The sequence below is a fragment of the Arachis hypogaea genome, chromosome 1 (assembly GCF_003086295.3).
Source record: "Arachis hypogaea cultivar Tifrunner chromosome 1, arahy.Tifrunner.gnm2.J5K5, whole genome shotgun sequence".
Taxonomy (NCBI): Eukaryota; Viridiplantae; Streptophyta; class Magnoliopsida; order Fabales; family Fabaceae; genus Arachis; species Arachis hypogaea.
In genome coordinates, this window is record NC_092036.1 from 92,052,104 (window position 1) to 92,075,926 (window position 23,823).

Below are 23,823 nucleotides of genomic sequence, written 5' to 3' on the forward strand. Positions count from 1 at the left end.
GGCACCATCATATAGATATAGATATACATAGAAATGTCATGAAAAGTGGTCTACATATACAAACAATTCTTATCTGATCTGATCTTCTTTTACTACTACTACTACTACATCTACATGATGTTGAGACTTAAGAGTAGCTCAACTACTGAAGCTTAATATCTTGTCTGTGTTTGTTACTGACACCTTCCTCATCATCACTTTCCAATATAATTCCCTTAACTTAATTCTTTCTTCACTCTCATTCTCTTCATTTCTATCTTCAAAATCTCTCATTTCGCCCAAACTTAATATTATTGTTCAAAATTAATTTATTTAAAATAAATGTTTTATATTAGAAAAACATATAAACTTTATAACTATTATTTATCTGCTTAGTAACTTAACACGTTAGCACAAGTAATTTCAGGAAAAAAAAAATATTTTACGTTTACTAAAAAAGTTTCAAATGTCTTATTTATGGAAATAAAAGGACTACTTTTTTTTCCGAGAAGTATTTAACAACATTTAGTAAAGAAAACTTCAAGAATGGATAGGTTGTGACTAACTTGCTCAGGTGAGTAAGAAATCTAAGGAAAATAGTCTTCAAAATCAATTATTTCCAATTATTCAGATACAAGGGAGAACTTAAACAAAAATTAATCAAAGAACAGAAAAGTAAAATTAGGGTGGTCCTCCATAAATAATAGCTGATCTGAGTAGAATTAAAACAGGCTGAAATATGTGTTAAAAAAGTGGACTAAGCGTCAAAACTCTAAACCATAGAGCTAGGCTTTATATATAATCAAAGTAGTGTTAACCTCATTTTATTCTTATTCATAAACAATGACAGAGAGAGAAAGTGGAGAAAATATTATTGTGAACTCCGCTTCATAGATATTGCACATGCCTATCTAGATAGAGTTGCACTGAATACACAAACAAATTAAAAGGGTCTAGTAGCCACATACATTACTACTATTGCATGTTCTACCAACTTATTTTTAGGCTCTAAAGAAAGCCACACACACAAAAGATTTCGAAAAGACTACCTAAGATCCTCGCAACTTCTTCAACAATACCATACAATCAAGGACTCTAACAAACTAATTAATAACAAAAATCCCACCAGATAAAATTTATTAAGAGAATAAAAAACACTAGAACCTTCAACAACCAAGCCTACGTAGAGTAATAATAACCATAATAGACATTATAAAATATTATTATACCATAAGAAACATTTTAGACCATGCCTCAAAAAGTATAAACCCTTGATGGAAGGGTATTATACTGCAAACTTAATTCACAAATTACCTCCTCTCCCATCGCCGTCACCTAACCCGCCCCCATCGCTGATATCCTTGGAAGAGGTATCGGTCCAGGGAAGAGAGTAAGGGTAAGAATAAATATTAGGTGAATATTGGCGATTATTGTTATAGAATCCACTTCCTTCGTTATCAAATCTTGCCCCAAACCTTTGGGGAATTTGTTGAAGGGAAGTAGCATTGGTTAGTCCGGGAGGCATAGAAAGAGCCGGCGTCGGAGCGATGTCAGTAAAGGAATAGCGGAGAAGATCGGCGTTGGCGGCATCAAGTTCTTTCTGAAGTCTTTGGACTTGTCTTTGGAGGAATGATATGGCGCCAACGCAGCCGTAAACAGGATCTCTCACGCGAGCTTCTGCCTCATAAGCGAGGGAGTTGACCGCATCCTCCCTTTGATGAGGCAGAAGCTCGTTGAGGAGCTTGGTAACATTGCTTGCACCGAAGATCTTGTGCACGTTTGCAAACTTTTGAGGCTCTTCGGGTGGAAAATAAGGCGCAAAGATACACCCTGGCATGCACTTCCTCCTCAAGAATTTGCAGGCAGCGCAAGGTGAATTGTACGAGCTTGATGATGCCATCTCCTTCTTGATTCCCTGCAAAAAAAGGAATCATCTTCAAAACTTTTCATATTCTTCACATCTATCTCAACTACTACTTCATTCTCTAGTAAGAAGAAGCTTTAAATTTGGATCTGGTTTGTGCTAGCTACTTCAGTTGCACCCTCTTAATTAATTTCACTTTCGTCGTTTTTCTTTCTTGATGGTGATGAATTTGTGATTAATGAATAGTTAGTGAAATAGGGTTTGGAGAATCTTTATTACTATTGTTTTGTTGCAGAATATATCAGTGATACTATACCGAAACAGAAAAAACTTTCTGGACACCTTGGAATCGGAATAGTATTATTAGTCCCATCTTAATCAGAACCTTTAGGCCTTTATATTCATCAGTTTGAAGATTGTTATGTCACTTTTTTATATTTTGATTATCTGTAATAAGTATATAACCGCCTTTTCTTTGCTTCTTCTTTAACAACTGAATTGTTTCTGAAAAATATTTTTTCCAAGCTTTCACTTCTGATCTCTCTTCTTTTTTTTTTTTAAAGTAAATACTTGAAGGATAGGAAAAAATATTATTAATAAAAATGAAATCCTCTGAAAAGTCAGGTCTGAAATGGAATTTCTCCTTTTAGCTTTGTTTTTCTTCTTCAACTTATTATCTATTTAGGAAACATGCACGGAAACATAGGATCTTTCTTCTGCTGGAACAATTCAGCTGCATGATCAACAAACAAGTCATATATATTTTCCTTCTCAAACCAAAGATGGGAATTGAAAGCCCTAAGAAAAAAAATAAAAAATAAATCCATTTTGTGTATTGTTAGTTCTAATCCTTACTTCAATTCAAGAAACAAAAACAGAGAAAAAAAAGGAAAAGAAAAAGAACTATGCATAAATCCGAGAAGGAAGCTGCACATGAACAAGGGTTCGTTTTTACCTGTTTGTGATGTAGTATAGTAGGTTTTCTTTGATGAGATGAACTGAAAGTACCTTTTTTTTCTTTATTCCCTTTCCCTTGTTGGATGATAAGGTTTTCACAACCTGCTTCTTTTTTTTTTTTTTCCTTCTTCTTCCTCCGTGACAAAAACAGCAATAATGGGATAAGCTTCTCTCAGATTTGTTGAGGAGTGAAACCCTAACTGGAAGAGAGAGATAGAGAGAGTAGGGTGAAAGATGATGATAATTTAATAAGTGGGAAAAAAGGTGATAGTATATAGTAATAGAGTGGGAGAGGGCCGGGGAAGGCAATCGAGAGCATTGAGTGGATATGATGGAGAAGGAATGAATGGATGCAAAAGACAAAGAGAAAGAAAGAAAGAAAGAATGACTATGACCTTGCATCCAATAATAATATCAACAATGTGCCTATGTCTCCCATTCTCAATTCTCTAACATAATTATATGTATTGAATTTTAATGAGTTAAAAACATTTTTAAAAAAGATGTTTTAATTGATCATTAATTACAAACAAAAAATGATAGAAATTAGTTATTATCTATTTATATATAAATATATAAAAATAATATTTGTATATTGAAATTAATTATTAAAATAAGTTAGTATATATTTTTGTACAAAAATATATTTAATTTAATTTATTTTTAATATATATTTAATATTTTAATATTTATTTTATATTAATAAATAATTAACATAATTAATAAATATATATAATTTAATTTATCTTTAATATATATTTTATTTTGGTAATTAATTTTAATAACTATTTTTAATATTAATGTATATTTAGTATAGTTACTAGGATTTGGATCCTCTAAAGTTTGAATTTCACTTTAGAGAATAAAGTGTGATCTCTCACCATTGATTTTATAGGTGAGACCAAAAATAAATATGAAAGAGAAACTATTCAAGGGTAGAAGATTATACTTTACTCTCTAAAGTGAAATTCAAACTTTAGAAGATCCAAATCCTAGTTACTACTACTAATAAGAATTTGAAAACTTAAGTTATTAAATTTAAATAAAAATATAGGATGACATGTATTTAACACATTATTTCAAATAAAAGTATCATTTTTAAAATGTTTTAATTTTGAATCGTACATATATTTTTTTTTGTATTAGAAAAATAATAGTAATAATTATTAAGCTCTAAATATTTTAATAAAAAGATTTTGATATTATATCTTGATGAAATGATTTATTTAAAAATTTTAAATTATTAAATAAAAAATAAAAAATATTACATATTTAACACATCAAAATTTTTTATTTCATCAACAAATAAAACTAATAGTTGATCTTTTTATAACAATATTTAAATGCCGTCTTGTCAGTAGTTTAATCGGAATAAAAAAAGTGTTCATCCTATTGGCAGTTTAATTTTTCAAATTAAGTGAATTTTTTTAGTGTCTTTTCAAATTAAGTGAATAACTAACGTTAAAAAATATACAGAAACAGAAACACGACATGCAAAAGTAGGGGTAGAAAAAGAAAGAATTTTTTTTTTTGGGGGGGCGGGGGCGGGGGGGGGGGGGGGGAGGGGGGATCGTGTCATATATAATTACTGATAAAGATAACAAAAATTGATAATTATTCACAGCGCGACCTAGAAATTTTGAGGGCTTGGGGAGGTTTGCTTTATTGTCTTCTTTTATACGGACAGAAAAATCATCTGTTTGTAGTGTGTACGATCATCTTTTTTGTTTGATTAGTGTGATTTTTTTTTACCAGTATCCATGTAGTTTAGATGTACATCATGCATGATAAGATGTAGTAGAACTTAATTGTGTTTATAAATCTAACATGACGTGTGTATATGTGTATGTTCTAGTAACACACAACAACATGCAATCCAAGTGTGATTGTTGTTAACCTACTACAGTAGTTAGGTTAGGGATAGGATTCACCGAGGGGGAGGTTTTATCAATGTACAGCAGCTAGTTTTGCTTATCAGATTTTATTTTAATACTTCTTTTTTCTTTTCTCTTTTTTATTATTATTTTTTTAAAATATAACTTCATCCGGCTCCGATTTATATGTTAACTTTGATAATATAAGATTTTCTTTTGAATAAATATAAAAAATTATTTTATAATTAATCAAGTCATTTTTTATTGTATACTATTTTTATAATTCTTTTTTTGGGTGGATTTAGGTTTTAGAATTAATATTTAGAGTTTAAAATTTATAGTTTAAAATTTAAAATTTAAAATAAAAAATCATTTTAAAAATTGTTAGACTAATACAAGTTTAAAAAACTAATTTTCTAGTTATACTCTTTTTTTATTCAAAGTTTGAAAGCTTAGGTAGGTTTTATATAAATCATCTTATTAATATTAGGATATGTTAATTTTAAATTCTTTAGACATTTATAAAATTACTTATATATCATTTAATTACTGATATATTATATTCTTCATATTGACAGTACCGAAAAAAGCACATTCAAGTAAAATATAACACTATTTTTTTGACAATTATATATTTTATCAATTATCTCTTGTCTGAGTTAGTTGCTAATAAGATATTGGACTGAAAGAATACATAAAACGTTGGAAGTTAATTTAAATGGCAAACCTTGCCAGCTAATAAGAATGAACACTCAATGCGGCTTCTGGCAATCACTTGGAAGAACAAAGCACTCTTTATAATAAAAAATCAATTTAGTTTTTGTTCTTTAAAGCCTTGTTTGGTTTTAAGGACAATGATATAGAGATACGGATAAGTTAATATATATTTATTGTTTGTTTGTTGAGAAATAAATTTTGAATAGATAGTTTAGTATATAAATATATATAAAATATATGTATTTAGTGTTTTTTTTAAATATTTAGACAATAAAAATATAATCAATTAGACACAATTTTTTATATTTTTATTCTTTATTAATTTTTATACAATTAATTTTTACATTTTATTTTTTATCAATTTTTTATATTTTTATCTTTTATTAATTTTTTATATTTTTATTTTTTATCAATTTTTATAAAATATAATTTTTTTTAAATTTTATTATGCCTTATTCAATATTTTACCAAACACAATATAAATATACTAATAATTTGTGTCTATATTTCTTTGTCTCTAGACATAAACTAAACGCTAACTAACGGTTTGAGACAATACCACACCTCCATCATTTTTACCATGGATTCATAACGAAAATTGTTTAGGTGGGATATGTAGATGATGAATTAACACATTAAATATCATATTGTTGTTGTCAAATTAATTAGAGACTTAATTATTCTTAAATTCAAATTAGTTAGAAGTTTATTTTTTCTTACTTACTGAAATAAAACAATATATTTTTGATGTCAAACTGATTAAGAATTTATTTGTTAAACAATTATTTATCTTAAAAATATTGATACAAATTTTTAAATTTATTTTTTATTGATATATTATTCATTATATTAATGTTCTGTTTTTAATGAATTAATCTGTAGTTAGGATGGCATTTTTTCTTTAATTTACCTTCTATTATATATTTTTTTATTTTATAGCAGACGTTATTAATATTTTTTTTTCTAGAATCATTTTTATGTAGTTTTTTTTGTGCTTTAGTCCCATTTCTTATTAAAAGAATAAGTATAAATTAATTAATAAATTATTTAAATTTAAAAATATTATTTAAAATTAAGTAAATAATTCGTGGTATATTTTTTAAAAGTTTAAATAAAAAATTATACAATTAAAAATAAAGAATATTACTGAAAATAAAAATATAATTAATAAATTACTTATATAATTTTAAAAAAATGACTGTAATCAGGGACGGACATAGGGGGCGAGGGGAGGTCCCGACCCCAATTTTTTAAAAAAAATTAATAGTAATAAATTATTAAGTATGATTTAATATTTTAAAAAATTTATTTTGTATTTAGTTTAATATAAATAAAAGTCTAATCTAACTTAAATATTAATGATTTCTAATATCTAAAAAGTAAGTAACAATATTAAAAAAATCTAAAAAAATATTATTACTAATATTTTTAAATTAAATAAAATTTTTCAAATCTCATAAAGTGGATTTTTTTTCTTCTTGTGAGCGTCCTTCTTAATTCATTTGGTATTAATTTTCTATGCTTTAACTACTACAACTAAGAGATCTTTTTCAATTATGACTGTTGTGAAGAATAACTCAAAAATAAAATGAAAGATAAATTTATTGCTAATTATCTTTTAATTATATTAAAAAAATACTGAAAAATTTAACACAAATTCTATTATCAATAAATTTTATGATACGAAAAATTGACCACTTCGTTAATAAAAAAAATACATACATATTTTTTTATTTTAAAATATATTCTCAATCGATATATTTTTATAATAATTTTACATTATATTATTTTTTACATAATTTTTTAATATTATATATATTATTGGCCATAATATTTCTATCCTAACTGTAATATGTTACTACTTAATACATAAGTGCATTATTAGACAATAAATAAGTGACATTCTTTATAAAATACTAAACCTACTCAAAAGAATTGCTAAAATTACACGATAAAAGAGCTATGAGTAGTGACATCAAGTCAACAACGATGATTAACACATATTTTATAAAAGTTAATCAATTTTTAATAAAATTATCATGTTTACATATATAAATTTACATTTTAATTTAAATAGTTATATATCGCTATGTATATAAATAATTCTTGAAATTTATTATAAATCATCGCTCTTTATTTATATTGATAAATCAGTAAATCTTCATCTGTCTCTAATCTTGTGTTAATATATAATATTAATAGATTTATCATATTTTTTTTATACTTTGAGTTCTTCAGTGATTTTTAATATATATTATATATATATATATATATATATATATATATATATATATATATATATATATATATATATATATATATATATATTATGTGTGTATATGTGTGTTTTATTTCATTTAGTACTAATAGTTAGCTACTAATATATTTTATTATAAAGATATTAAAATAATTATTAATTTATTAGCTTGAAGAGAGGACAAATTAAGTTCTACATTACTCTAAAATTTTGTGCAAATCAAAACCTAATATGAATATTATAATTATTATTATATATGCCACATATGTCAAATAATGGGTTTACTATAATTTGTAAATTGTCTTTCAATTTTCATTAATATTCTATGTTTTTAATTGCATAAATTTTTATTATATATTTAAAAAATACATTGAGAATTATTTATTTTATTTTATAATAAATAATATTTTTTAATTTAAATAATTTATTAATTAATTTATACTTATTAAATCATATATTCAATAATTTTTAAAAAGAGTACTAATATAATGAGTATTATAGTAATAAAATATTAATTTTAAAAAATATTATATCAATTTTTTTAAAAATAAATAAATTCTAACAAATAAATTCTTAAACAATTTGACATCAAAATAACATCATTTTAACGAAATAGATATACAAAAATAAATAAATATCTGATCAATTTAAATTTAAAAACAAATAAATCTCTCATCAATAACCGTATAGGACTTGATGTTTCAGCTCATCATTACCCAAATGTGCTATATATCTAATAAATTTTTATTAAGAATTAATGGTATAAATTATGAAAGAATTTTGTATGTGCATTGTCCCAAAATGTTAAGGGACAAAAGTTAAATTGAACTTTTTTTTATTAGGACACGCCGTTATCTTTTAGATAGGAAAAGTCAAGAGGACTAACAATTTTATTAAATTTTGGCCAGCATGTAACCAGTATAAAAAGATGAGTCATTAGATGAAATTTCATACCATTCTCACATCATTAAATCATTATTGATGGCTATTTGATGGCTACTAATCACAACAGTTGCTAATCTCCTAGCATTGCTCTTTGAGATAATGATCAGGAGTGGAATTAACTGTTCATTCAACTAATAATAGACATGCCAAACTTCTATTTTGTTTATCTTAAGTGAATTTAGAGTCCTTTGAAGTAAGCAATAAACATGTGATTCATACGACAAGAAATGTTTTGAACATAAAATGGTAGCATTCAATGATTGGATGCTAAAATAAATCAATTTTTTAAAAATAAATTATTTATAACAAGATCTCACATACACTAGCTAGTTTATTCAACGTGCTTACATAATAATAGATGTCCCATTTGGTATCTAAATTTTGGGTCCAAATAACTTGACCGATGAATAATATCATGATATATATCTTGAACTAGTAATAAAGCCTAATTCGGAAAAATCTTCTAAGTATTGTCTCTATCATCAATACTTCAAGGTGACTAGCAAAGGAAAATCGGATAATCCGAAATATTCATCAATACCACTAAATCACTTATCACAAAATCTTAAATTAATAGATAAAAAAATATAAATAATTATATCCAATAATTGAGTGGTTATGGAAATAAAAACTTGCACTATATTATTTATTAATAAGAAATTAAAAATGATATTAAAGCAAAAGCGGCAGCCCTCCTATCAATTTAATAAAGCACTGTTTGGCAGACTAGTGAAGCCAGAAAATCACTTTTCAATATTAGACTCATGAATAATAATTTCATCATATGTATATCCAAATTAATGAATGTTCGAATTGAAGCTCTAAAGGTCGAAATTCAATTGCTGCGGGCGGCTACACCTTTCATTGTCTGGCCACAGAAGATGTGTTTACTAAGTTGCATGTTAGTATCTTGTGTGCAGGCATTTGTATCTAAAAGATATTATTGACACATCCAAAATTAACTACCTCATCAGCCATTATTATTTATGATTGTATGTTTAGCTAAATTCTAGTTCAATAATTGATTATTGTGAATGAAAAAGTTTCGTGACAAAAAATTTACACCATGGTCAATATATCGTGGTCTCCCCGGCTAGGTTAGTCACTTTGTTTGAAAGTTGATACATGTGTCAAAAATATAGGGGTTAAGTATGATTTTAGTGTTTAAGGTTTAGGCTGAAAGTTTTATTCATCTTTAACTTGTTTTTGTATTCGAACTTGTCCCTAAGATTTAACCTGGTTTTAAAATATCGTTCGGATCAAAATATCCTTGTCAAACAACCTTCTCCAACAACTTTCTACACCAAAATACTCGATTTCTCTTCTTTTTCTTCTTCATCCAAAATTTATGCTTCGGTTTCTATAGGCACTAAAATAAATTTAAATAAAATTATCATTAAAAAAAATAAAGTATCATCAACAACAAGGATTTTCACAGCATCAACAACAACAACAAAAGTTTTAAAACAAAAGTAGAAGAAAAAAACAATGCAAGAAACACCAACAGTAACAACAAGATACAACAACAAGAAAAAAGAATGTTGATGGTTTCAGTGGCTAAGAGAAGTGGGAGTTGAATCTTAGCCCCTTTTTCACTTAATAACACTTGCTGGTCTTTGAAACAACTTTCGGAGACTTTTTAATTTTTGTCTCGTACCTAGTCACGAGACTTTTTCTTTTTATCTCGTGACCCAACACGAGATATCTTCCAGTTTTATTTCCTATGCAGCAGAAACAGAAATGGCGTAGAAGATAGAAAAAAATACACCCATATATATCCTGGTTCAGCTGCTAAGTGCAGTGCAGCTGGTGCACGAAATTGCAATCACACTTTTGCAATCCGCACAACTAACCAGCAAGTGCACTGGGTCGTCCAAGTAATACCTTACGTGAGTAAGGGTCGAATCCCACGGAGATTGTTGGCTTGAAGCAATCTATGGCTATCTTGTTATTCTTAGTCAGGATACCAATTATGATTATCAGTTGACTTGCAAATGAACAAGAGGACATGGATTAAATAATACAAAGTTGGAATAAAAATAGTAAATGATGTTGAAAAATTCGAATTTACTTATTATGCAATAATGGAGAATATGTTGGAGTTTTGGAGATGCTTTGTCTTCTGAATTTCTGTAACATAATGCTTCCTCACTTTCAAAAGTGCAAAGTTCCTTCCATGGCAAGCTGTGTGTAGGGTGTCACCGTTCTCAATGGCTACTTCCCATCCTCTCAGTGAAAATGGTCCAAATGCTCTGCCACAGCACGGCTAATCACCTGTTGGTTCTCGATCATGTCGGAATAAGATCCATTGATCCTTTTGCGTTTGTCACTACGCCCAACAATCGCGAGTTTGAAGCTCGTCACAGCCATTCAATCCTTGAATCCTACTCGGAATACCACAGATAAGGTTTAGACTTTCCGGATTCTCATGAATGCCGCCATCAATTCTAGCTTATACCACGAAGATTCTGATTAAGAAATCTAAGAGATACTCATTCAATCTGATGTAGAATGGAGGTGGTTGTCAGGCACACGTTCGTGGATTGAGGAAGGTGATGAGTGTCACGGATCATCACCTTCTTCATAGTGAAGCGCGAATGAACATCTTAGATAGGAACAAGCATGTTTGAATGAAAAACAGAAATAATTGCATTAATTCATCGAGACGCTGCAGAGCTCCTCACCCCCAACAATGGAGTTTAGAGACTCATGCCATCAAAGAGTATAAAATTCAGATCTAAAAAATGTCATGAGATACAAAATAAGTCTCTAAAAGTTGTTTAAATACTAAACTAGTAACCTAGGTTTACAGAAAATGAGTAAACTAAGATAATTGGTGCAGAAATCCACTTCTGGGGCCCACTTGGTGTGTGCTGGGGCTAAGACTTAAGCTTCTTACGTGCTTGGGCTGTTTCTGGAGTTGAACACCAGGTTGTAACCTGTTTCTGGCGTTGAACTCCAACTTGCAACCTGTTTCTGGCGCTGAACGCCAGACTGCAACATGGAACTGGCGTTGAACGCCATTTTATGTCGTCTATCTTCGTGCAAAGTATGAACTATTATATATTTCTAGAAAGCCCTAGATGTCTACTTTCCAACCCAATTGAGAGCGCACCAATTGGACTCCTGTAACTCCAAAAAATCCATTCCGAGTGCAGGGAGGTCAGAATCCAATAGCATCAGCAGTCCTTTTTTAGCCTAAATCAGATTTTTGCTCAGCTCCCTCAATTTCAGCCAGAAAATACCTGAAATTGCAGAAAAACACACAAACTCATAGTAAAATCCAGAAATATGATTTTTGCTTAAAAACTAATAAAATTCTATTAAAAACTAATTAAAACATACTAAAATCTACATGAAATTACCCCCCAAAAGCGTATAAATTATCCACTCATCAGCAGCCTACATCCAGTCTCCATCACAAAAATAATGAAATTTCACTATAATCATCTTTGATTATAAACACCAATTCTCCCTAGGAACTACCCTTCCTATCCGGGACAAGTCCAGAATCTAAACCCAAAACTGAACTTGACTTGATTACTTCCAAGCTTTCAACTGCTAAGTGCTAACCCAACTTGCAAGGGGATTCCCACAGAATCATGAAACACAACACAGATGTACAAAGAAACTCTAAGGACATCTATGGCATTTTCTTTTAATTTTGTGCACTCTGCCTTTTTTCGCTCTATGGCTTTTTCATTCAAACCTCACTGTTTGCCTTTTTCCATGAGACTCAAGATAGACAAAATTAAACAGAAAAATACAAAATGAGATACATTGAAGGAGAAGAACTTCTGTTAGCTTAGGTAGCTCTGAGAACTCTGTGCCTTGCACTCTCACTCCTTTCTCCTTGCTTCAAGCCCTGGTTGTTCTCCCTTATTTATAGAAGGGGAAGCCTCCACGGTTGAAGTGTTGAACCAAGCCAAACTTCTTTTTCTTCATGCAAACTGGTTCGGCCAAAGAGAAAGGAGAGATAACCGAACGTTAAAACCAACATGCAATTACCTCTGGATCTTCTTTGGTCACCAACAATCATCAATCCGAGCCTTCCATCTTGCCTTGCACTCCAAGATGAACTCCTAGCCCTTGATGCATGCTTGATGATGACAGCTCCTCCTGCTCCACTTTTGCTTCCTTCTTCACGTAGCTACCCTAGCTACCATCTGTGATGAGTGAACCCAAAATGTAGAGACAAGCCATACCTCCAAGAAGTCTTCCTCTACTGACCAAAATCTTCATCAACCATTTTTTGTACGGAGAAGCTGAGATCTCTTCACCAAATCTTTCCTTTCTTGGTTGAAGATCTTAGCCACAACATATTTTTCTGTTTTTTTTTCTTGCCATCATTGTGATGGTCTTGTTGCTTGAATCTTCATCTCTTCGATGGCTAGCTTTAGCTTCCATGCTTTCTCTGTTGATATGACCGAAGTAGGAGAAGAGAGATGAGAGTGAAGAAAGAGAAACTTGAAATAATTAATGAATGTGATAAAGTGAATTAAGTTTCCCACTTCCCTTGCTTTAGGTAGCGTGTAGCATTGATGATGTCCATCAAATCAATAGCTAACTGTCTTTCATGTTTCCAATGCAAGTTTAATTCAAGTTAAATGAATTTGAAATCCATCACATGATGGAAATAGAATCCGTTGGAAGCATGAAGCAAAATATTTGCTTTCTCTCTCAATTGGTTTCGAAACAAGCATTGGATCTTTAGTTAAATATGGGCCAATAATAATGTTAATAGAATCTGGCCCATCTAAACAATTCAGCCAACATTCATATCATAATTTGCATAAGGCTGAATTTTGATTTCATACTGGGCTTCGTATCTTTTCTTTACTATTCGGCCCAATGCAAAATCTGCAGCACAAAATTATTAATCAACATATGTTAGATAAAAAACAAATTAATAATTTTGTAATTAGTTATTTCAATAATGTTTGTTCATCATCCAAATAAATTAGAGTTTTTCAAACTCATCAATCTCCCCCTTGATGATAAACATTATTAAAAATTGAAATGGAAAGAAATTAAAGATTAGAGTGTAGAGTACTCTCTCTTGAAGATTAGTATTTCTCCCCCTTTCCATTTGTTACAAGGCTCCCCCTAAATGTATGCCATTTTACCAAGGGAAGCTTTTCCTGTAACTTTTGAAATCAAGCTTAAGGCAACTATGTTATTCAACATATAAAATTTTGTAATGTTGAATGCTTAATTTATGAGCAGAATTGGAGTGATAAGCAAAACTCATTTGTTATCATGAATTGATTTTCTGCTCAAACATACACAAGGCAATTGAGTACATATCAATCAAAAATATTTTTTTGATGTTTTAAGAAATTGCTGTTCAAGTCATTTGAAAATATTTTTCAGTAAACATATTAGAGCAAAATTATCATAGCAAGGAAAACATTTTTAATCAAACATGATCATCTCAAAACACAACGACTCTCAGAATTATTTACATATCAAAGCTTAAAGGAACTGCCAAAAATAATTCCTAATCCATGATGCAGCAAACAAATCCACAAAAGTAAATCAAATGCATCAAATGTATCAGGCAGATCACCACAACAAATAATTGAAACAAGGATGATCATGAATCCACAAAGGATTTTATCCCCTGTTTTCTCTCAATTTCAATTTTGCGGTCATTCCTCCCCCTTTTGTCATCAAAAGGGTTTTGCAAAAAAATGAAAACAACACACAAAAGGTAGAATATTTGTTTTTCACCAAAATACAATGGTCCAGTCAGCACACATGCATTTGAGCAAATGACAATCAAAGTTTAACTCGAAATTAATCCACTAACACAAAGTGCTCAAAATAGAGCCAGATCAGAGAATAAAACAGAGCAAAATAGGTCTGCAAAATAATGCAACAAATCAATGAAACATAACAGTTTTAATTCAGCCTTTTTCTCTTCTCCTCCCCCTTTTGTCATCAAGGAGGGACCCTGCGAAAAATGAGGAAATAGCAATGCAGTCCATAATAATTCAAGACAAGTGAAAATAGTTCCTAGAATCAAGGGATGAGGGAGGGATAAAGATTTGATTTGACAACTTCCCAAAAGTATGATTAAGGAAAACTAAAAAACAAGTCAGAGCAAGGTCAAAGAGATTTTTGTGGGGCCCAAGATAATTAATATCAGCGCAGTCTCCCCCTGTATCATGGCCCGTTCAACATTTGTCTCCTACTTTCCTACGAGACAAAACCAAACAGAATAAAAAAGTTCACAATTTTCAACAGAACTTAATTTTATCATTCCCAAACTGTTTCTTAAGGTGCAGAATCTGTCTTCACATAAGGGTTTTGTAAAAATGTCAACAAGTTGTTCTTCAGATTTTACAAATTGAATATCAATAGTACCCTTTTGCACATGTTCTCTAATAAAATGATATTTAATCTCAATGTGCTTGGTTCTTGAGTGAAAAACAGGATTTTTTGAAATGTTTATAGCACTCATATTGTCACAAGACAAGGGTATATTATTGATTTTTAATTTGTAATCTTCTAATTAAGTTTTCAACCAAATTAATTGTGAAAAATAAGCGGAGGCAGAGATATATTCAGCTTCGGCTGTGGATAGAGCTACTGTGGCTTGTTTCTTGCTTGACCACATGTTGAGTGAGCTTCCAAGGAAGCAACACATGCCCAATGTGCTTCTTCTATCCACCCGATCTCCCGCATAATCTGCATCACAAAATCCTACTGCACAAAAATCATCAGATTTTGCATACCATAAGCCATAATCACTAGTTCCCTTAATGTATCTAATGATGCGTTTAACGGCTGAAAGATGGGATTCTTTTGGGTGAGATTGAAATCTTGAACATACACCCACACTTTGAACAATATCTGGTCTAGAGAAAGTAAGGTACATGAGTGAACCTATCATTCCTCTATACCTTGTTTCATCCACATCTTTCCCATTATCATCCTTTTCAAGTTTAGTGTTAGGATGCATTGGTGTTCCCATCGATTTAGAATTTTCTAGGCCAAATTTCCTGATTAGTTCTAGTGCATACTTTCCTTGGTGAATAAAAGTGCCACTAGGAGTTTGTTTAATTTGGAGACCAAGAAAGAAAGTTAGCTCTCCCATTAAACTCATTTCGAACTCACTAGTCATGAGTTTTCCAAACTCTTCACACAAGGACTAATTGGCCGATCAAAACAAAATGTCATCCACATAAACTTGAACTAAGAGAATATCATCATTAGATGCTTTAATAAATAAAGTAGTATCCGTGTTACCCCTTTGAAGGTGATTTTCCAATAGGAAGGCACTAAGCCTTTCATACCAAGCTCTTGGAGCTTGTCTAAGGCCATAAAGGGCCTTTGATAGTTTGAAAACATGATTTGGGAAATCTTTATGTTCAAAATCAAGGGGTTATGCCACATACACTTCTCTATCAATAAAGCCATTAAGGAAAGCACATTTAACATCCATTTGAAACATTTTGAAACCCTTATGGGCAGCATAGGCAAGAAGCAACCTAATTGCTTCCATTCTAGCTACCGGAGCAAAAGACTCATCAAAATCTATACCCTCTTCTTGATCGTAACCTCGGGCTACTAATCTAGCCTTGTTACGAACAACTTGTCCATCCTCACCAAGTTTATTTTTAAAGACCCACTTAGTACCTGTTACTTTCTTACTATCAGGATGAGGTACTAGTGTCCAAACCTCATTTTTGTCAAATTGAGCTAACTCCTCTTGCATAGCTTTGACCCATGGTGGATCTTCAAGAGCTTGTTTTACATTGTTGGGCTCCATTTGTGACAAGAGGGCAAAACTGCTAGGTTCGGATTGCCTTTTTGTTGAGGATCTTGTTGTTACACCTTGAGAGGGATCACCAATGATAAAGTCATGAGGATAACCCCTCATGGACTTCCATTCTCTTGGCTTTCAGAGTGGTGTTGAGCTTTGATGAGCTTATGTGGGTTGCTCTGTTCCAGATTCTCTTGCTGGCTCAGAAGACAAAATGGAAATGTCTCCTCCATTCTGACGAGACAAAATTGGACGGACAGATTCTTCATTTTAAACAAACTTGGGATTTTCTTGATTGGTTTCTTTAATGATAACATCTTCACAATTTGAATCATTATCTATCACAGTACTGAGAATTGAATTAGAATTACAAAATGATACATGTATGGATTCCTCTATGGTTCTATGCTCTTTGAGGTAAATTCTATAAGCTTTGCTAGTGGTGGAATATCCAACAAACATTTCCTCATACGATTTTGGATCAAATTTACCAAGATTTTCTTTGTTATTAAGCACAAAGCATTTGCATCCAAAAATATGAAAATACTTAAGATTAGGAGGGGTTCCTTTCCATAGCTCATAAGGAGTTTTCTTCAACCCTTTTCTAATTATGGTCCTATTCAAAAATAATAAGATGTATTCACAACTTCAGCCCATAGAAATTTTGGAACTTCATTTTCGCACAACATAGCCCTAGTCATCTCTTGAAGGCTTCTATTCCTTCTTTCAACAACCCCATTTTGTTGAGGTGTTCTAGGGCATGAAAAATTGTGAGCAATTCCAAAATCATCACAGAATTTTTCAAAGTCTTGGTTTTCAAATTCCTTTTCGTGATCACTTCTCAAACGTGCAACTTTTAAATCTTTTTCATTTTGAATTCTTTTGCAAAGGGTTGCAAAGGCATGAAAAGCATCATTTTTATGAGCAAGAAAAAGTACCCAACCGAATCTAGAGTAATCATCCACCACCACTAAGCCATAGTGTTTACCTCCTAAACTTTGAGTTCTTGTTGGTCCAAAAAGATCAATGTGTAACATCTCTAATAGGCTTTTGGTTGAAATTCCATCTTTTGTTTTAAAAGAGGATTTTACTTGTTTGCCTAATTGACAAGCATCACAAGTAAGATCCTTATCAAATTTAATATTTGGAATTCCTTTTACCAAGTTTTTCTTAACTAGCTTAGAAATTTGGTACATGCTAGCATGACCCAATTTCTTATGCCATAGCCATTTTTTTGATTCAAGAGAGGTAAAACATGTTACTTTTTGATCCTTCAAGTCCTTAAGAATTAATCCATATACGTTATTACACCTTTTAGCCTCAAACAAAATATCCCCAGATTTTTCACATACAACCAAACACACAAACTTTCTAAAAACAACTTCAAAGCCAAGATCACACAATTGGCTAACACTAAGTAAATTATGTTTCAAACCATCAACAAGAAGAACATCATTTATACAAGAAGAAAAACTTTTACCAACTTTTCCAATGGCCTCTGTTTTTCCTTTACCATCATCACCGAAAGTGACGAATCCTCCATCATATTCACCAAGCTTTATGAAGAAGGTTGTCTTTCCGGTCATATGCCTAGAACATCCGCTGTCCATATACCACATATTGTCTTTCCGCTTGGATGCTAGGCAAACCTGATCATTATGATCGGCCATGAGACATGGTTATGACTTGGCCTCAGATTCTTCATCATCTTCTGAGTCATTTTCCAAGTCCTCCCATGAAGCCATCAGTCCCTTTTTCTTTCCTCTATTTGGCTTCTCCTCCTTCTTTAATTTAGGGCAATCAGATTTAAAATGCCCAGTCTCCTTGCAATTGTAGCATGTCACCTTGCTGAAATCTTTCTTTTATTTTCTTGAGCTGCTTCCCCTGCCTCTTTCCTTGAACTTCACCATTTTCCTAAATTTTTTGGCAAACAACACAAATTCATTTTCAGATGAGTTATGATGAGCGGATAATTTATACGCTTTTTGGCATTGTTTTTAGGTATTTTTTGTAGGATCTAGCTACTTTTAGGATGTTTTCATTAGTTTTTATGCAAAATTCATATTTCTGGACTTTATTATGAGTTTGTGTGTTTTTCTGTGATTTCAGGTATCTTCTGGCTGAAATTGAGGGACCTGAACAAAAATCTGATAGGAGGCTGACAAAAGACTGCTGATGTTGTTGGATTTTGACCTCCCTGCACTCGAAATGAATTTTCTGGAGCTAAAGAACTCCAAATGGCGCGCTTTCAACGGCGTTGGAAAGTAGCCATCCAGAGCTTTCCAGAAATATTAATAGTCGATACTTTATTCGAACTTAGAAGACACAAACTGGCGTTCAACGCCAGTTCCATGCTGCATTTTGGAGTCAAACGCCAAAAACAAGTCATAAACCAGAGTTAAACGCCAAAAACACATTACAACTTGGCGTTTAACTCCAAGAGAACCTCTGCACGTGTAAATCTCAAGCTCAGCGCAAGCACACACCAAGTGGGTCCCGGAAGTTGATTTCTGCATTAATTACTTATTTCTGTAAACCCTAGTAGCTAGTCTAATATAAATAGGATATTTTACTATTGTATTAGACATCTTGGTTTCGTCTTTTATCTTAGCATCCATCTTTGGACGTTTAGTTCTTAGACTTTGGGGGCTGGCCATTCGGCCATGCCTGAACCTTGATCACTTATGTATTTTCAACGGTGGAGTTTTTACACACCATAGATTAAGGGTGTGGAGCTCTGCTGTACCTCGAGTTTTAAAGCAATTACTACTATTTTCTATTCAATTCAGCTTATTCTTGTTCTAAGATATTCTTGGACTTCAACATGATGAATGTGATGATCCGTGACACTCATCATCATTCTCACCTATGAACGCGTGATTGACAACCACTTCCGTTCTACCTTAGAACGAGCGTGTATCTCTTGGATTCCTTAATCCGAATCTTCGTGGTATAAGCTAGAATCCTTTGGCGGCCACTCTTGAGGATCCGAAAACTCTAAACCTTGTCTGTGGTATTCTAAGTAGGATTCAGGTATTGAATGGCTGTGACGAGCTTCAAACTCGCGATTGTTGGGCGTGATGACAAACGCAAAAGAATCAATGGATTCTATTCCAACATGATCGAGAACCGACAGATGATTAGCCGTGCTGTGACAAGAGCATTTGGACCATTTTCACTGAGAGGATGGGAAGTAGCCATTGACAACAGTGATGCCCTACATACAGCTTGCCATGGAAAGGAGTAAGAAGGATTGGATGAAAGCAGCAGGAAAGCAGAGATTCAGAAGGAACACAGCATCTCCATACACTTATCTAAAATTCCTACCAATGATTTACATAAGTATCTCTATCTTATTTTATGCTTTATTTATTATTATTTTATAAAACTCCATAACCATTTATTATCTGCCTAACTGAGATTTACAAGATGACCATAGCTTGCTTCTTACCAACAATCTCCGTGGGATCGACCCTTACTCATGTAAGGTATTACTTGGACGACCAGTGCACTTGCTGGTTAGTTGTGCGAAGTTGTGACAAAGTGTGATTCACGTTTGAGAGTGCTACCAAGTTTTTGGTGCCATTGTTGATGATCACAATTTCGTGCACCAAGTTTTTGGCGCTGTTGCCGGGGATTGTTCGAGTTTGGACAACTGACGGTTTATCTTGTTGCTCAGATTAGGTGATTTTCTTTTCAAAAATTTTTCAAAAACCTTTCAATAATTTTTTTTATTTTTATTTGTTTTCGTTTCTCTAAAAAAAATTTTCGTAAAAAATCCAAAAAAATTTAGAAAATCATAAAATTCAAAAATATTTTATGTTTCTTGTTTGAGTCTTGAGTCAATTTTTAAGTTTGGTGTCAATTGCATGTTTTCAAAATTTTTGCATTTTTCGAAAATTCATGCATGTGTTCTTCATGATCTTCAAGTTGTTCTTGATAAATCCTCTTGTTTGATCTTTATGTTTTCTTGTTTTGTGTCTTTTGTTGTTTTTCATATGCATTTTTGCATTCATAGTGTCTAAGCATTGAAAATTCAAGTTTGGTGTCTTGCATATTTTTCTTTTCTTGAAAAATTTTCAAAAATAAGTCTTGATGTTCATCTTGATCTTCAAAGTGTTCTTGGTGTTCATCTTGACATTCATAGTGTTCTTGTATGCATTAAGTGTTTTGATCCAAAATTTTTATGTTTTGGGTCATATTTGTATTTTTCTCTCTCCTCATTAAAAATTCAAAAATAAAAAAATATATTTTCCTTATTTTGCTCATAATTTTCGAAAATTTGAGTTGACTTAGTAAAAAATTTTTAAAACTTAGCTATTTCTTATAAGTCAAGTCAAATTTTCAATTTTAAAAATCTTATCTTTTCAAAATCTTTTTCAAAAATCAAATCTTTTTTATTTTTTTCTATTATTTTTGAAAATTTTTAAAATTTATTTTCAAAATCTTTTTCTTATCTTTATTTCAAAATTTCGAAAACTTTACTAACAATTAATGTGATTGATTAAAAAATTTGAAGTTTGTTACTTTCTTGTTAAGAAAGGTTCAATCTTTAAATTCTAGAACCATATCTTTTAGTTTCTTGTTAGTCAAGTAATCAATTTTAATTTTAAAAATTAAATCTTTTTCAAAATATCTTTTTCAATCATATCTTTTTAAAATATCTTTTTCAAATCATATCTTTTTAAAAAATTTGATTTCAAAATATCTTTTCTAACTTCTTATCTTTTCAAAATTGATTTTCAAATCTTTTTCAACTAACTAATTGATTTTTTGTTTGTTTCTTATCTTTTTCAAACCACCTAACTATTTTTCTCTCTCTAATTTTCGAAAAATCATCTTCCTCTTTTTCAAAATTCTTTTAATTAACTAATTGTTTCAAATTTTAATTTTAATTGTTTTTCTTCTCTTAATTCTCGAAAATCACTAACCCTTTTTCAAAATTTATTTTCGAAATTCTCTCCCTCTCATCTTCTTCTATTTATTTATTTATTTACTAACACTTCTCTTCATCTCAAGAATTCGAACCTATCTTCCCCCTTGTGTTTGGATTCTTAACTCTTTTCCTTCTTCTATTCCTTCCTTCTTCTACCAACATAAAGGAATATCTATACTGTGACATAGATGATTCCTCTTCCTTTTCTGTTCTCTTCTTTTTCATATAAGCAGGAATAAGGGAAAATGCATTCTTGTTGAAGTTGATCCAAGGACTCTAAAGAGGAAACTGAGAGAAGCTAAAATACAACAATCTAGAGACAATCTTACTGAAATTTTCGAACAAGAAAAGGATATGGTAGCCGAACCCAACAACAATAATGTAAGGAGGATGCTTAGTGACTATACTACACCTACTTCCAAGTTTGATGGAAGAAGCATCTCAATCCCTGCCATTGGAGCAAATAATTTTGAGCTGAAACCTCAACTAGTTGCTCTAATGCAACAGAACTGCAAGTTCCATGGACTTCCATCAGAAGATCCCTATCAGTTTTTAACTAAGTTCTTGTAGATCTGTGAGACTGTTAAGACTAATGGAGTAGATCCTAAAGTCTACAGGCTCATGCTTTTCCCTTTTGCTGTAAGAGATAGAGCTAGAACATTGTTGAACTTACAACCTAAAGATAGCCTGGAATCCTGGGATAAGCTGGTCGCGGCCTTCTTGGCTAAGTTTTTTCCTCCTCAAAAGCTGAGCAAGCTTAGAGTGGATGTTCAGACCTTCAAACAAAAAGATGATGAATCCCTCTATGAAGCTTGGGAAAGATACAAACAGATGACCAAAATGTGTCCTTCTGACATGCTTTCAGAATGGACCATTTTGGATATATTCTATTATAGTCTATCTGAGTTTTCCAAGATGTCACTGGACCATTCTGCAGGTGGATCCATTCACCTAAAGAAAATGCCTGCAGAAGCTCAAGAACTTATTGACAAGGTTACAAATAACCAGTTCATGTACACTTCTGAGAGAAATTCTGTGAATAATGGGATGCCTCAGAGGAAGGGAGTTCTTGAAATTGATGCTCTGAATGCCATATTGGCTTAGAACAAAATGTTGACTCAGCAAGTCAACATGATTTCTCAAAGTCTGAATGGATGGCAAAATGCATCCAACAGTACTCAAGAGGCATCTTCTGAAGAAAAAGCTTATGATCCTGAGAACCCTGCAATAGCAGAGGTAAATTACATGGGTGAACCTTATGGAAACACCTATAATTCTTCATGGATAAATCATCCAAATTTCTCATGGAAAGATCAACAAAAGCCTAATGGTGGAAGAAATAGGCTCAGCAATAGCAAGATTTTCCATCATCTTTTCCAAGCATATATGGCACTACATGGTGGACACTAATTTTGAGGGAGAAAATCTGCCCCGAAAGTGCAAAGATGAACATGGTATCAACCTGTAGTAAGGCCAACTGACATCTTCATCTTCTAATAAGTGTAACTCGAGCTGTAAAGCTCTAAATGATGCGCTTTCAAAGGCGTTGGAAAGTAGACATCCAGAGCTTTCTAACAATATATAATAGTTTAGGGTGGACATTAAGTTTGAGCTCCAGAACCTAGCAACATTAGGCCCATAATCGCTAGCGTTATCGTGACTCACGTTTTCCAGTAACGCTAGCGACTGTGCCAGCGACCTTGTCTACGTCAAAGGAGCATAACTTGAGTTACAGAGGTCCAACTGAGGTGATTTCAGTTGCGTTAGAAAGCTGACATTTAGAGCTTTCCAAAAATATATAATAGTCTATAGTGGGCATGAAATTGGAGCACAAACAAGAGGCATCTTTTAAGCCCCAAAAAACACCAACTGGGTAGCAAGTGCAACGTTAGCCACAATAACTTTTACACTAACGCCACACTTGTAGCGTTAGTGTGGCTAACGGCAGCATTAACGCTAGGCACCTGGACCTTAAATTGATTCACTTCTCTTTCAAGGACCACCCAACCTCAAGGAAGCAAGCCCACATGTGTCAACCAATCAAGGCCACAAGAAGCATCTAGAATAGGAATTTTCATTTAATTGTAATTTGCTTTTAATTTCATTTTGTAATTTAGGAGAGCCTATATAAAGTCCTTAGTTTGTACATTCAAAGGAGGTTGGAATCCGGGGGATGGAAGAGGGGTCTTCGGACTCCCTCCCCTCACACACTTTTCCTTCTCTTTCTTTTCTTTGTACTTTTCATTTATGAATTTGGAAGTTTCAATTTTAGTTTTAATCTTCATCTTTACTTTTCTGCAGTTTCTTTCTTTTCTATTTTGGTAGAGCAATGATCAACTAACTCTTTACATTGGGTTAGAGAGCTCTATTGTGATTCAATGGATCAATTGTAGTTCTTATTCTTCTTCTTCTTTCTTTTCTCTTGATTTTACTAGAGAGCTTTTGATCTTCATCTAATTGGTTAGCTATCTTAGAAGAGAAGCTCTCCATAATTGGATCTCCTCGGAACCTTGGAAGAGGAAT

At 31.8% G+C, this 23,823-nt stretch overlaps 1 protein-coding gene and 1 non-coding gene across 5 annotated transcripts; both read right to left on the reverse strand.

Moving 5' to 3' along the window:
* Positions 1-1,013: 1,013 nt before the first annotated feature.
* Positions 1,014-3,219, reverse strand: LOC112695968 (LOB domain-containing protein 25). 4 transcript variants are annotated; one of them, XM_072199473.1, is made up of 2 exons: positions 2,852-3,219; positions 1,014-2,576 (listed from the first exon to the last, which is right to left on the reverse strand). In XM_072199473.1, exon 2 carries the CDS (start codon positions 1,877-1,879, stop codon positions 1,283-1,285), a length of 597 nt encoding a protein of 198 aa, XP_072055574.1. In that variant the 5' UTR covers positions 1,880-2,576; positions 2,852-3,219; the 3' UTR covers positions 1,014-1,282. The 4 variants fall into 4 exon arrangements, with proteins under 4 accessions (XP_072055574.1, XP_072055573.1, XP_072055570.1 ...); XM_072199472.1 differs by having other exon boundaries at positions 1,014-1,894; positions 2,799-3,159; XM_072199469.1 differs by having other exon boundaries at positions 1,014-1,894; positions 2,852-3,157.
* Positions 3,220-22,053: 18,834 nt separating this feature from the next.
* LOC112714597 (small nucleolar RNA R71) lies at positions 22,054-22,161 on the reverse strand. The gene has a single exon (XR_003159306.1). It is a non-coding gene; the product is annotated as a small nucleolar RNA R71 (small nucleolar RNA).
* Positions 22,162-23,823: the final 1,662 nt, after the last annotated feature.